Raw genomic sequence first — 14,967 nt, 5'->3', positions numbered from 1 at the left:
TCTTTCTTGGTTTACTCTGAGACTGCTGCTTTGAGGTGGAAAAGCTGCATCTGGGATCTTCTCACTGACCCCAGATGGCACAACTTTCTGGGGTACACCAGAAGCCTGTTCTAGAGATAGGAAAGAAGCCAGGAGTTGCAGACCCCAGAAAATGGCCCATGTCCCACCTCTGAGAAGAGAGAGCAATTCATGACATGAAACACAGAAGGGCAACAGTTGGGGTGGGTGTTTGACCATGTCCATGCAGCTTCTATCACAGCAGCAGTTAAGCATGGTCTCTGAAACAAACTTGTTCTGTGCCTGAAAGGGGTCTCGTAGCCCCTCTGCCTCCATTTGTTGGGTTAGAATAATCCCCAGCACACCAAGTTGTCTGTTGCTATTCGTGCAGCACGGTTAAATGGCGGAGGGAAGGCTTATATGGCCTTTAAATATTTTTCCCCTGTGTGAATTTAGTCCATTCTAGCACCTTTGACAACCAGAAATATTTCTTACTTGCTTTCTCTGTTGGGAAGAACAAAATAATTGTCATATCCCAGGAAATCTGATGAAGACTTGGGTGGGAAGGAATAACACCCATTCTGTAACACAGTTGTTAACTAGTGTTCAGCTGTTTAGCCAGCTTAACAGCTATGATGTTTTGTGTTCTTGCTGATAAGTAAATTTAGCTTTATACTGTTTTTTTGAGGGTTCTGCTGAATTCCTGTGTTCTGTTCTCCTGATGCTAAGGAACCCTTTCAGGGTCCTAGGATAGGAATAAGGGCATTGCTATGCAGTCCTATATTTTATGGAAGTATAAAGTAATTTTTTAACTTTAAAACAACTCCTGTTGCCTTCCACACATATTTTTTTTCCCTCTCAGTTTTAAATATTAGTTCTATTAATAGAAGGAACTAAAGTTGTCATCACCATCCTCTCTGCTGTCTGATCACTCCTGGTAATTTGAATTTTCCTTCTTCAAGAATTACCCATTCCCACCACTATGTAATTCCTTCACTTTAATAGTTTTAGAGCCTCTATCCACATCTTTTTTTTCCTCATTAAACAACTCACAGCATTTGTTCTAATAGTCAAATTTTAGCAGAATTCATTCCTAAAAATAAGTTTTCATACTTCGCATGGTATTTCCACCATAAAGGGAGTACTTTATCTGGAGGACAGTCAAAGGAATTTGTTGTTGGCCACTTCCTCTGTATGCCTTTGGATAGGAACAGGGTGAATATTGCACTGATACTTAGTAGGTCAAGCATCATGTGAAAAATTAAAAGCCAGACTAATTCTACACTCATAAATGTAAATATGTGCATCTCTTACCTCTGAAGTCCAAAAGGAATACTGCTGTGTGATGACAAGGAGGCAAAAATTGGTGTTTCATAATCTCATTATAGACCAATGTTTCTCTGAATGTGCCTGAGCTGACTGTGCCGTTTAGGAATACGTGCTGTGCTACCCGGTGAGATGTGCTTTGCCCTCCCCTTGCTCAGTCTCCTGTTCCTGCCCACGGCTCCCACCCAGCACCAGGCTCCCGCTCGCCTCATTGCTGCGGAGGCGGCAGTGCATAGGCGCTTACCTATAAAACGAAAGGGCTCCTGCAATATTTTGGGCAGCTTTAGCAATTCAGCTGCAGTGGTTGTTAATTTGCAGGGCGGGGACCCAGCTTGTGCCACCCCTCCTGCGGGCAGGTGTCACCGGGCTGCGGCCGCTGCCAGGGCTGGGGACGGGGATGAGCTTCTGGACTTCCCTGGGCGAGGGGCAGGGCGCTGGGATGGAGCGCGGCCCGCTCCCGCCCCGCGGCCCTGGCCCCAGTTTGGAGCCGGCCTTGCCTGAGGTGGAGGGCTGATGGCCGCGTGCCCCGGGCCCCTGCGGGTTCTCAGAAGAAATCTTGCAAATGTATTTCAGGAGCTGCTAGCAGACCGTAGCCTGATCATTCGTTTCAAAAGATAAACTGTCGTCATTGCTTGTGAAGGAACATTTGTTAACCTTCACATTTCATAAAACACTTTCTTGCTCATTTTTTAATCATGAAAGATGAAATTGGATCTCGAGTTGTTATCCTTGCGGTATCACCTCAGTCTCCAGCTGTGTCTAGATGTATCTTTCAATACATTTCATATGAGCAAATAGATTTACCATTTGTTTCGTAATCACAGTTCCAGCATTCCTACCTCTAATTATTTTTGATAAGCAAATGCTATTGAAGAAACTGCTTCTGGGACAGAGAAGCTTAGCATGCAGCTCGGATGGCTCCTCACAGCCCCCACACAGCAATCCGTGTTTGTTTCTTGGTGTAATTAAACATTCACCAAGCTCTGGTTCACAGGGACAGTTTGGGTGTTGCATCAGGATTTCCCGGGAGGAACTGACAACTTAAATTTCACTGTGAAGTGCTGATGAAGAACGTGATTTTTCCTTTTTACTCAGCATGGTGCCCTCACACGAGCAAAGGCAAGTCAGGCTCGCTTTGACAGGAGCAGAACTGTCGCTTCTGCATGTTTGATATGCTGGTGTTGGGAAAGTTTTTCATCATTTAAACTGATTAGGACCTTAATTAGACTCCAAAGAAAGCTCAAAATCTGCATTAAAAAATGATGGCGAGCCAGTAAGAGAGAAGGGCTTTCCAGGAAGGCCTGATGCTGTTGTCGGTGGATTTCATGGAAATTCTTTCCACCCAGCTTCCCACATGTTTCGATGGGTGCTGCCCTGCCGAGGCTCTGCTGGTGCTTCTGGTGAGAGAGCAGCCCTGCACACCCCGACCGAGGGACAGAGACGTCCTGGCAGGACTGCCGTCCCCCGGCACTGCCCCCCCAGCACTTGTCGTGTCATGGAGGGTTGAACTCCACCCTGGGCAGCTCCCAGTCCAAACGAGTCAGCTGCCCAGTACTGGGGTTTCCACTTGTTGGATACTTCTTTTTGCTCCGCTCTGAATGCCCCAGCGGGTTCATTCTGTTAGTGAATCGCTTTGGGAGCCCTTTAGATGAAGTGTTCTCTAGCTGACAAACGCGCAGGGTTTAATTTTGTTGTGGTCTGTGAAGAGTGATCTTGCACAAACATGGGCACCCTGCTCTCTGGCGCAGGAGGACGTGGGCAAATACTCCCCTTCTGGTGGGCTTCTCCAGGTTGGTAATGGCGGCCCTAAGCCAAACCATTAAACCACAGTTGGATGTGTAAGCACAAGTCTTCAGGAACTGAGAAGTGCATGCCGCATCTGGCAGAATTTAAGTTAATCTACCAGAGACATCACTAATACTCTGAAAGTAGCTTCATCCTGCAGAAGCTGCAACACCTTTGAAGCAGCAAGGAGAGTCCTTGGGGTTTTTCTCCACCAGAGGAGCGTAGTGTGCATATGCACCAGGAGCGTGCCCTGCCTGCTTTTTCAAGGAACACGTTTAGCATGGGGAGGAGAGGTATAAATGCAGCATGGCTGAACAAATGATATCTGCCCAGAGCCTAAAAATGTTGCTAAATTGAAGTGCTGTTCTTGTATCGCAACAGGGAGCACCTTGCGTGCTATGTAGGATACTCTCACGTCTACACTTGGTATCTGTACAGATTAGGGAGGATTAATTAGGCTCAAAATACAATGTGTCTTGGCAACATTGCTGTGCTCTGTGATGTTATAGCACACATTTTTTTTCTCCATAGTAGCTGGTCCAGGAGTTTCTCACAGCCCATGCCTTTCAGGATAAACAAGTAATGCTTGGTTTGTTCATTTGCTTTCCCCGCCCTTTTTTTTTCCCTTCCCCACAACTTCCCAGTGAGGAGGAAAGTTTATGGGGAGTAATTCTGCCCAGCTGTGGCATACTAGCATGTCTCTAGCACTTTCAACCTTGCAGTTTTCTGACTGCTGTTTTTAAACTCCCCTAACTCCCCTAAGAGGATGTTGTTGCATGTGTGCTCAGCAGTGCCAGAGAGCACCAAGATGGGTTTTAAGGTCAGTGGCTTTAGTTATCCTGTAAGAAAGGCTGGGGCAGGGGAGGAGGACTTGGACTTCTCCTACCTGCTAAGAGTCCCAGCCCCACTGTAAATATCTACTGAAAATACAGAGGGAGAGACCAACAGAGTAAAAATAAGTGAACATTCAGATGCGTTCTTCAACTGAAAACAGATGCCCTTGAGCAACCTTGAAGTTTATGCCCAGTAATCTCTGAACCAGTGTGGTCACTTGACCAGAGGGCTTTTTTGTACCATGCCAGTTCAACTCCTCCTGCTATGCTACCCATGGATGCCAAACCCTTTGGCACGCAAGATGGGAATTCTTTGGGACTGAACTTGAAGGCTTCATGAGAGGACAGCTTGACCAACTTCATTAGTATCAAAATGCATTTCCTTTCCTTCAGCTGACATGGCTTCCCACTGCAGCACTGACAACGGTGTCCTGGCTAGATGGGGGCACCCGCTAATATGTATTTACTGTGCTGAAATGCCTATCGCTAAGGCTTTCTCTGAGTTTTACACAAAGGCTGATTACAGGGAAGTTGTGAACCTTGAGTCTGAAGTTGCTTTTAAGCTTATTCTTTTTATCTTTATAAGTGATGTCCAGGCTTTCCCCGCAATTATTGCCACATTCAGTACTTTGGTCAAATCAGACTTCTAGCTCAGCATATTTCTAATATCCACAGATGGGAAAAATACTGATTGCAAGCTGATAAGAGCCGTCTTCACTGGAACTCTAGTTGTTGGTTTGTTTCAAATAGTAGGGGCGAAACCTTTTCTTTTCATGACAAGTTTCAGGTACGTAAAGCAAGTCTTGTTCTACTGCAGGTCCTGATGGAGCTAGGAAATAAATGGCAGCAGGCATATAGGGAAGGTGTATGGGAAAACCTGTTTCACCTACTAGCTGGAGAGGATATGAGCACGGCATTCGGTAGCTCTTCAAAAGCTTGTATATCCAGATAATCTGAATATACAAATATATAGAGAAATATGTAGCTGTACACAATATCTACAGATGTAGATATTTATCTGTATATAAGTGTTAAGTCCTCTTTCAACTCATAATTCTTACCTTTCAGTGTTGACAAAGCCTCTTATTTTGGGGAATTATTAGTCTCAACTCAGCTGTTTAATTTTGAACTTGTCTTGTTGGAAAAAAAATCTGACTGAGACTCCCAACCCATCCTTTCTGTACAACTCATTATTTATCTGTGCCTGTCCTGGTTCCTCTTTTTTTGTCTCCTGTGAAGTCAACAGCTCCAAAATTTTCACTCTTTCTGTGGAGGAAAGATTTTCTCCCTCTTTCTCAGCTGCAAGCTGCTAGCTAGTCAGAGACCGGGGTAGAGAGAGGAGAAGAAATGGGGCGTCTGTCCTCGTAGTCAATGACTAAAACAGATTATTTTTTTCTAGTGGTGACAGAAATAGGCAATCGGGTTCTCAGTTTAGCCACCCTGCACACTTTGGTTGGAAAATCTGTTAAAAGGTGCTAAACTTAACGTGTTCATATGAGAAGTTCATTACTGTTTTCCCAACAGTAAGGACCCTTTACCATTCTTTTTTTCTGCCAAAACCCGCAGAGTGCTGTGGCTTTACTACAGTTTGAATTCAGGTGTATGCACAGAGCTGGTGAGGTCAGGATCATCATGCAGAAGACTACTCTTTCGCCCAGACAAGACTACATAAAAAGCATCCTTCGACAGTTGCCTACCGCTTCCAGGCGCGCTCCCTTCTTTTCCCATTAATTCATTTGCATTCACTGCTGCTCCTGTATGCCAATTAGCTTTAATTTTTACTATGCACACTGACATCAATGGCCAATGAGAACAGCGCGTAGCGGGGTTTTTAGTGTGCCTGTAAACTACAGAAAATTGTCCTTGGACAAACTCCTGCTTTTAGACTGGCTGACAACAATAGACATGGTTAAGTCAGGCTAAGAGCCATTAAACATAATTACTACCACAGGGTAAAAGTTTAATTGTGCTAAATTTTAAATCTGCATAGTCTATGCTTATTTACAAGCTGACTAGGTCTTCCTGTTACATAAGGAGGAATAAATATGTTCTTAAAAATTGTTGCCTTTTAACTTCAAAAGGTTATGAAAAAAAATGGGATTTTTAGAAGCAGCGAAACAACTCCAAACTAAAACCTTTCTGTATTTCCATCTTCTTTAATGCCAGTGGCTCCAAGCTGGTAAGTAGATGCGGAGCATCTTCTGATAGATTTTTCTAATGCGCTTCAACTTTATGTGCGTGAATGTGCAAGAAAGTATTGCATCTGTTACGAAGGTGTCTGGGGGACAGAATGTAGATCAGTTTGTTCATGTGGGGTTATTTTAAATTTAACCACAGATGGGGTTCTCCTCTGCCTCCTTCTTTCCCTCCTCCAATAATGTTAAGCTCCTCACCTCAGAAAGTTTCAGCCCAAGTAGCTTCTGGGTAAGTTGTTATCAGAGGTGGCGGGTTTTTTTACAAGCAAACAAAAAAGGCAAAAGTCTGTGTTCATTTTGATGTTTCTTCCAGCAGATTAAAAAAAAAAAAAAATGTGTTCACTGAGCTACAAGTTACAGCATATTTTTAGAAGCATGGTGAATATACAGGGCTCTAAATCACTCTCTGAAAAGCAGATTAAAATTAGGAAGTGCTAGAATAAGTGTGAAATGTTCATCTGTTGGGAAAGGGAGGGTATAGGGGACTGTGAAACTTGATAGAAGAGAAAAAGATCAGCACGCTGACTAGCTGGAAGCTACGTTTATGTAGACATTAGAAGGCGACACGATTTCAGCTGGACAGAACATAAGCTTCAGATCTTATGCAAACAGTCAAAGCTGTTTAACAATCGGTTTACCCCCAAAACCCCTGAAAGGAGACAGGTGAATACGATGCCAAATACATTTTTCATGTTTCTTAAGCTAACTGTTTAAATAGTTAAGTGAACATCTGTCCAAATTTCCCCATAATTTCCATTTAGAAAAGTCTCCTATTTGAAGGCTGAAGAAAAGCGCCTGCTTAACAATGCAAATGGTGCTGTCTGGGGCCCCTTTATTTTGTTTAATCTAGATTGAGCTCCACACAACTGTGATGCTAATGAATAATGGATATTTTATACTTGTGCATGTAGCAGTGCTGGGCACAGAGCAAATCTAGGATTAACCTCCCAGTTTCCCTGCCTAATGTATTAGACTCATTTTGTGAGTTTGGTGTGACTTGGGTACTCTAAAAACGGATGCCTGGTTTTACGGAAAATGGCAAAGCCCCAGCAAGAGCTGTCAGGTTTTGCTATGCCCAAGTGAGGTCCTGTAGAAGGGGGCAGCTACGCTGGGGGAGGCGGGGGGGGAGGGAGGGATGTCTGTATTAATGGCTTGATTTGCGAGCGGGTACTGAATGAGAGCCAGGGCGTTTCGGGGTGGAGACCTGTATGCTTTTCAGTGCCACATTTTTTCAGTGGGGTCTGCTGGCGTTAGGCAGCCTAGCACGGCGCTGAGCTGCCTCCCCTGCCTGCCCGAGCAGCAGCGAGGCGGAGGCAGCTTGCAGGGAGGAAGGGGCTGCCCTGCGACCGAGTACCTGGTCCGAGTTTGCCAGCCCAAGCTGCATAGCTGGGGGTTGCACTCTGCCTTTCAGCCTTCGTATGACTGCAGGGGAAGAAATTTGGGTGTTCCCTTTGTGATTTTTCCGTCCTGCACAAGTGTTTGCATTTGGTTTGCACTGTCTAACTTCCAGGGAGAACATAGTGCTGTTTCTTCATAGGAAGTCTTGGGGTTTTCCAGCCAGGCCTAATGAAAGACCATTGACACCACTTCTAGTGAAAAATAAGGGTAGCCTTTTTTTATAGCTGAAGAGCAAGCTGACTTCAGTAGCACATCGCTGTGGGAGGGTGGGAGAGTTTTGTGGAGGTTTCTATAACATTGCTGGGTGTTTTAATTCACAATTACTGGCCAGTAATAATTAGTATTGATTAGCTTGGCAAATTGCAGGTTTAGAAATTGGTTATAGATTTTTCTGATGCTTCTCATCTGTGTGTTGTGGAATCAGCCAGAACCAATGGCTTGAAACAAACCACGAGCCCAAATCTGTCTGTGGGCAGCGATGCGTTGCACACGCAGAGCTAATGGTCAGCAGGAATCGTACCTCTTGAGGCTCATCGCCCCAGGAATACGATTTTTATCATCTCCTAAGCAAAGTAACTAAACACAAGCGAATTGACCACAGTCTCGGGTGAAACTTGGTTTTGTCGCCCTGTTGATTCGTGGCGTGGATGGTTCGTGCAGCTTTAATGTCGCGATGGCATGCTGCCCCTGGCATGCACAGGGGTCTGCAGGGACGTCTTGGAGAAGGGGGCTGGGGGAAGGATGCTGCAGTCTTGGTTGAGTCCCCCGGCAGGAGCTGTAACAGCAGCAGACATCTGGGGAGACAGATAGTGAAAGCCAAGATGAAAATGGCAAAGCTTCCAGTGCTGAAGGGCTGTCCTCGAGGACCGGGGAGCTGAAGTGGAACGGCTGAGCATGCTGTTCAGGCTGCGGTGGAAGGGCTTAGCTGGCTCCCGGGAGGGACGCGGAGGCAGGAGGAGGGGGGCATAGCCAGGGAGGAGTGTTTGCTCTCCGAGATGCCTTGCAAAATGCTGGTGTACTCATCGCAAGAGAAACTGCGCTTTTTCATTTTAAAGAGCAGGTAAGTGAGGTTCTTCCTGAGCTATATTATAGCGTTGCCTGCCAGGGTTGGCAAAGTCTGCAGGTCTCCTGTGAGAGGCTGCCAGCCTGCCCCTCCATTCGGTTGCGGCCAAGCGCAGACGGGGCAAGCACGTGCGGAGGAGCACGGATGGCTCCGAGCACCTACCCCACTGCTGCGGGGGCGCAGATAGTTTTTGACTGAAATTTTGTGAGCCCCAAAATAGTGCTCTAAGTGTTTAATGCTTTTCTCCATTAGACAGCAAATTAGCCCTAGGCTCACAAACCAAATGAAGTTTCATCTCGACAATCGGAGCCTGCTCACCAGGCAGTTTTATCCCAAGTTCCCGCACACTGGTTGGTCAGCGAAATGGAGACTGCAACTTCTATTTATTGGTGCAATACAGTATTTGATACTGCTAATTACACTTAATTAGTCCTTCCACCATTTAATTAAAATGGCTTCTAATGATTGTGCTTCTTTGGCAGGCTCTTTGGTACCACCGGGAATTGTGCTGCCTGCAGTAAACTGATCCCTGCCTTTGAGATGGTGATGAGGGCCAGAGATAATGTTTACCATTTGGACTGCTTTGCCTGTCAGCTCTGCAACCAGCGGTGAGGACACAGTTATTATACACACAAATACAAACTAATTTATACCTTTGCCCGCAAAACAGGGGAAGTGTTTGATCCACGCTACCTGTCTGGGGCTCACAGCCTGCTGGCGTGGCTCAGGCAGGTTTATTAGGCTGACCTGGGTGATGCTTGTACGTACCTGTAGCCCCTTTACTGCAAATCCCCTTGGAGCAGGTGGGAGTTGGAGGGGAGAGGGGGAGCACACAGACTGCAGATCTGGCCATGGTTGTACGCAGCACAGCTGCTGCTGAATAAAACAAACTGCTTCAAGCGTCCTTTCAGGAGCTGCCCTCTTTGCAGGACACAGATGATAGAGAATGGAGCTGCTCTGGCAAACTGATGATATTTTGCTTAAATCTGACAGGCTCAAAACTGGGGACAGCAAAGAAGTAGGGACAAGCAGGAGAAAAATACTCCAGATAGGCCTTTTCCAGCACTAGGAACAAATCCCTTTAGTTGTTGTGTAATTAATATGGGATCTTGGTGGTGTAGTTTTGAGTGGGGCTTGTGTATTTCTACTGGGTTTTACCCAGTGGAAAATTCTCATCAAGGAGTATAGTAACGGATCATGCAGAAGGTTTTCACTTGGGCTACCTGTAGCCAGCTGAATTTGGAAGGGCTGTGAAAAATCTTCTCAGCACCCTGTTTGTTGGTCATTGTAGGCAGAATGGAAGCTCACAGAAGCAGATGTGATGGTTTCACCTTCTGATGCATCCATCCATCCTTATCCAAGACAGGCCTGAAAGTGCTTGTTGTTCTTACTGATTGTTTAGTTGGGCTGTAGTGACTGCCCAGGGCCCAAGGGCTGTGCCGGGGTTCCTGTTCTGGACTTCTGGTTGTGCTTCCCAAAGAGTAAACTAGGAGGCAGTGCTTCATCCCATGTGAAGGTGTGACAGACACGACAAAACTCTTGGGAAGATGGAGAACCTAAGTCTGTAAAAGTCAAACTAAAAGCCTGACTCAAAAAATCATCACTCGCCCCAGAACAAGTCACGGTGGGATCTCTAATGAAGTAGCCCTACACAGTGCATGTGTGGATGCAGAGCTTTCCCACTAAACTTAGGAAACCCTGCAAACTGGGGTCTGATTCTCCTTCCGTGCTCTCTGACAGTGGCTCAGTTCATGGGGATGAACGGGGTTGTGGCTGGTTGGTGCCAGAGCATGGAGGAGGAGAATCGGGCAAGCTGTCTGTAGCTCGGGTGGCTTTACTCAATCCCGTTATTGAAGGCGGAGGCGGTGTTTGTTCGGGGTAGAAAACTCCTATTAATCGTAGCGGGTCCACGGGCGCGGTGGCAGCGCCGAGGCGGCAGTGACATCTAGTGGCTCCTGGCCTTGGGCTCCTTTCTAGCAGCCGCGATGAGTCTTCCAGTTGCCCAGTCTTGCCTTGCCACTGGTGAACATGCTCCCGAAAGAGCCCTGATTCCAGGCCAGTAGCGTATGACTTTGCATAACCGATACATTCCTTCTCCGAGACAGTCTTTCTTCACACCGCTGGAATTGCTGGGTGCCCGGGGGTTTGTCTCCAGGCTCGGACGCGGTGCGAGGTGCTGCCGGGCTCAGCCCTCAGTCTCGGCTTTTTTCAGCCTGCCGGTGATGGCCACGCAGGAGGGGGGTGCTCCCAAACTCTCCGCCGATAGTAGGGCTAGAGCATCTCAAATCTCTCTTCTGGGAGAGGCAAGTCATTGCTCTGGGCTGCACAGGCAGGAGCGCTGGGTTGGTGCTGGAGTCTGGAGGGTGAGTATTTGTCATCAAACCCCTAATTACCATAGCTTCTCTCATGGAAAAGCTTAGTATCACCTAGTTTTAATTTTCAGGGAATTCTTTTAAATTTCACCCTTTATTACAAAGGCTGCAAAGCACCTCTCCTCCCTCTGCTATTGCTAACACTGTTACTGCACTCAGTGCAAAGTGCAGTTCTACCCTGCCCTTAAAATAACCTCCGTGTGCTGTCACTGCTTGGCAGGAAAGCGCAGGTAATCCCCCGGTCCTGGCAGAGTCACGCTTTGATGCACAAGGGATTTGCCCGGTTTGGGAGGAGTTGAGTTTTTCTGAACGATGGGCTGAGTAGACGGTGTAGAGCTACGTCTAGATTGTTATTTTTGGCTGAGATCAAAAGGCTACAAAGTTTTATGACTTATCCTCTAGAGATTTTGTCCTGAAAGGTTCAGTGACATTAGATGCTGAACCGAGAACAGTGAGTTTAAGTAACCCTGAAGTCAAAATTGCAGATGTGGTTGCCAAATCTAGTTCTGAATTGGAACCCCCCACCTGAAACCCCATCTCGTCTTCAGCTATAAAAAGAGTTGGTTATAAAGACCTTTCTCTAGTTCTCTTCCAGCTTATTTGCCCTTTTGTAGCTAGACTCTGTGTAGAGTGTTACATCCATCAGAGAAAAATTTCTAATATTTTTATTGCGTGTAGTATTTTCGTTAGCTTAATTCTCAGAAATATCAGGTTTGCAGCAAGTCCTGCAATGCTACTCAGCCTACTGTGCTTTGAACTGTTACAAGGTCAACAATGCTTGTCACAATACTGAATAAAAGCTGGTTACTGCTGTAACTGGCTAATAGGCCAGTACTGCAGGAGTTGCAGGAAATCCAGCCGCTTGTGTTGCCATTACCGAAAATGTGATTTTGCTCAGAAGAAAATCACTCTGTAGAAATGGCAGGGTAAGTTCAGCGCCTGCTTCTCGCTGCTGCTGGCTGGAGCTCGATGGGCCCGGCGGGCGCTGCGACAGACCCGCTCCCAGCACGGGGGCTGGCGGCTCGGCCCCACGCCTCGCTCGCAAGGGAGCTGTGGGCTGGGACACACGAAACTGGGTCTCAAGTTGCCCTGTTAAATCCTCTGTCTCCAGTTGTGATGCATCAGCTGGAGAGATCCCAGTTTATTGACGCCGGGTTTGCAGGACTGGCAGGTGGAAAGAAATAATCTGTTTTCCAGTGAATCAAGACCTTCTCAGGGTATCCCGGATGTGCGTTTTTGTTCCCGTGTGCTTATACACACCACCGTGTGTCCTGTCCCCGTCAACCCCCCCCAATTCCCTAGTTCTCCAGCTCCTCCTTTGGCTCCTCTAGACCCAAAGCAGGTTTGGCAAGAGACAGTTGTTGATGATGCTGGTGGCAAGAGTAATTTTTGCATTTCTCTTCCTGGAGATTGATATTGTACTTAAGGTAGGGATAAGTAGCAAAAAGCAAGCAGTTATTTCCATTAGTTATAGCAAGTAAACCTACTGATGGGAAAGGTGGTGTAAAGGAGCGTGTATGCAGTACAGTTTTCGTCATAAAATCTGTTCATTTAAATTGAGATTAATGTTTAGCTTTTTAATATACAAAAAAGGTTGAATTTCTGCATGACTAAAGCATGGGCTACAGAGGGAAGAACATAGAAGGTCTCCAGAGGAATCATATAAAATGAGAACGAATGCCCAGTTCTCTGTACGGACTTGGCAAATTAATCAGTTTATTTGCAGGTGTCCAGTTGGAGAAAACTTGTGCCCATATCAGACCTCTAAAGGAGCACTAAAATGATTGGTCCTGTTCTTGTAGCAGAAAATATTCAGTTTTATGGGGATACTCTGCCCAAAGCTGCTTGAGTTACAAACCTAGAAAGCACTTTAGACAAAGAATAAGCTATGTCCCTGCCAAAGCTCTGCCTGGGAGCAGAGGAAACGGGCGTTTGAGGTCTGCTAAGCCTCCTGAGGATGGGGTCATCTCCATTGATCTTTCTTCAAAGCTCAGTAAATGTTCGGCCTCGCTAGAGGCTGGTACATACCTGTTCCTCTCGGTTCAGAGCTGCCTTTCGGCGCAGTGGCCGGGGTGCCTCTCTGCTTTAGGGACTTGGCGCGGATTTAAGACTCATTGCTTGGGGCAGGGAGGCGCAGCCCTGTGCTCTGGTCTGTCATTGCCCTGCTAGTGTGATGGACAAAAAACCAGCCCCTGAACTGCGTGCGAAAAGCATTATTTGTTATCTTAGGTAGTAAAGATTAGCTTCTGATTCTTGAGCAAGCAGGCAGGGCGGAAAAAGCTATTGGCCGTCAATTCACTCCTCTCAGATCTTATATGTGGAACTTTTTTGACCTTAATGGTCAAATAAAATTGTTAAATATCACAAGCCTCTCTGTCAACTTCAAGACAAACAGAACAATTTACATGGTATATAGAGAGCAGTGCCCTTCGTTCAATGAAGATAAAGGTTAGGAGTCCAGCCACCAGGAAATTTCTATTTATTGTTCAGCACTGTACACAAGGGGGTGAGGAAGGACTTAATAGCCAGTCCTTCCCTGGAAATTAGTGTAAATACTGCCTCACCCGAGGGAACCATGGAAAGTGGATACCAGCAAAAACTTCAAATAGTCTCTGTGTACTATCACTCGTTTGATTTCCCGGTTTGTAGAGCCGACACCTCTCGTCTGCGGGGACAAATCCCTTAACTGCCCCCGGCCTCCTCCCGCCGCCGGCGCGGGACCCGGCCGGGACTGGGTCCTGCTCCCCGAGCTGCTCCGTACAGCCGCGGCCGGGAGCCGAGCACCGCCGTGCCAGGAGAAGGGACGGCAAATCCCCCGGGCGCCTGCGCGGAAGCGGGGAGCAGGGGAGAAGCACGTGGGCTTGCCCGGGGTCCCACGCCACTGGCAGAGCTGGAAATCAAACTCTGGTCCCCAGAGTCGCCTTCAGAGCCAGCCAGCCTCAAATTCCCCTTGTTCCAACCTCTGTTCATACTTACACCCGTTAATTTTTTTTTTTTTTATCTTCCAGATTCTGTGTGGGAGACAAATTTTTCCTGAAGAACAACATGATCTTGTGTCAGATGGACTATGAGGAAGGGCAGCTGAACGGGAGCTTCGAGTCCCAGGTTCAATAACAAACCCTGCTTCGCTGAAGCACTGTGGGATGGGCGCTCGGCCGCACCAGCAGCGAGGGCGCCTGTCAGCTTGCCTGCAATATTTTTTTAATTCTTGGTCCAGAGAGGACTATATACATTGTAGTACTTTTCCCCCCCAACACAAAGCAGTTACAATTTTAGATGTACAGTTGTGCCTGCTTAGCTGAGCACTGCATTGCCTGTATGTTTGTGAGTTTTTGGGGTCTGGGGGAGGGCTCTGTACAGTCTGTTTTCTGTATATAAACTGGAACATTTATTTTATGAAAAATGTAATGCAATTTTATTACTGGTGTGAATTAAAAATTATGAATGTTTCCTGGTCATCTTAGCTGTGGTTTGTTCCCCATGCTGTGAAAGCCTGTATTTCCTGCACTTGATGTTGAGCAGAAAATTAGAAATCTATACACAGATCCCTGGAAGCTGCACGAATAAAAGCAGAGGCAGGTGTTCACACACACAGACTGGGGGAAGAAAAGCTGCTGCACAGTTAGACCTCTCTGCTTGATCCGTGTGGAGACGTGTGTCTGACAGCCTGCCGCGCCGTGCGGCGGGAGGGAAGGAGCTGGGGGCGGGCGGTGGCTGGGGACGCTGGCGCTGGCCGGGTCCCACCAAGGCTGCCGTGCAGTGCCGAGATGCTGGCTCGGAGGCGCCTCGCTTTTCCCCTCTGAATTTGGAGAGAGCGCTCCCGGGGCCAGGAGCGCTGGCTGCCCGGCTGACGCGGTGCCTCCAGTCGGGGCTGCGAGGAGCAGGCTCCCTCCAGCCCTGCCAACAGGTGCCCAGACATGGATCGGAGTATTAATTTCAAGGCTTTGATAGGCAGCAGGCTTCTCCTGTCGGACATCGCTTGTCCAGGCCTGAGCTGC

General features: G+C 47.1%; 1 protein-coding gene across 5 annotated transcripts in view; it reads left to right on the top strand.

Annotated features, from left to right (window-relative positions):
* LMO1 (LIM domain only 1) overlaps positions 1 to 14,424 on the top strand; it is a 69,277-nt gene extending 54,853 nt beyond the window's left edge. For all 5 annotated transcript variants that reach the window (XM_033006852.2, XM_033006853.2, XM_042785120.1 and 2 more), the window contains 2 exons: positions 9,080 to 9,205; positions 13,978 to 14,424. In XM_033006852.2, coding sequence (XP_032862743.1) covers positions 9,080 to 9,205; positions 13,978 to 14,083 — 232 coding nt within the window. In that variant the 3' untranslated portion in view covers positions 14,084 to 14,424. The remainder of the gene's footprint in view (positions 1 to 9,079; positions 9,206 to 13,977) is intronic.
* Positions 14,425 to 14,967: the final 543 nt, after the last annotated feature.

This window comes from Tyto alba, unplaced genomic scaffold (assembly GCF_018691265.1).
Source record: "Tyto alba isolate M040663 unplaced genomic scaffold, T.alba_DEE_v4.0 Super-Scaffold_8, whole genome shotgun sequence".
Taxonomy (NCBI): domain Eukaryota; kingdom Metazoa; phylum Chordata; class Aves; order Strigiformes; family Tytonidae; genus Tyto; species Tyto alba.
The sequence above is the reverse complement of the archived record's forward strand: the minus strand, read 5'-3'. Positions and strand labels throughout refer to the sequence as shown.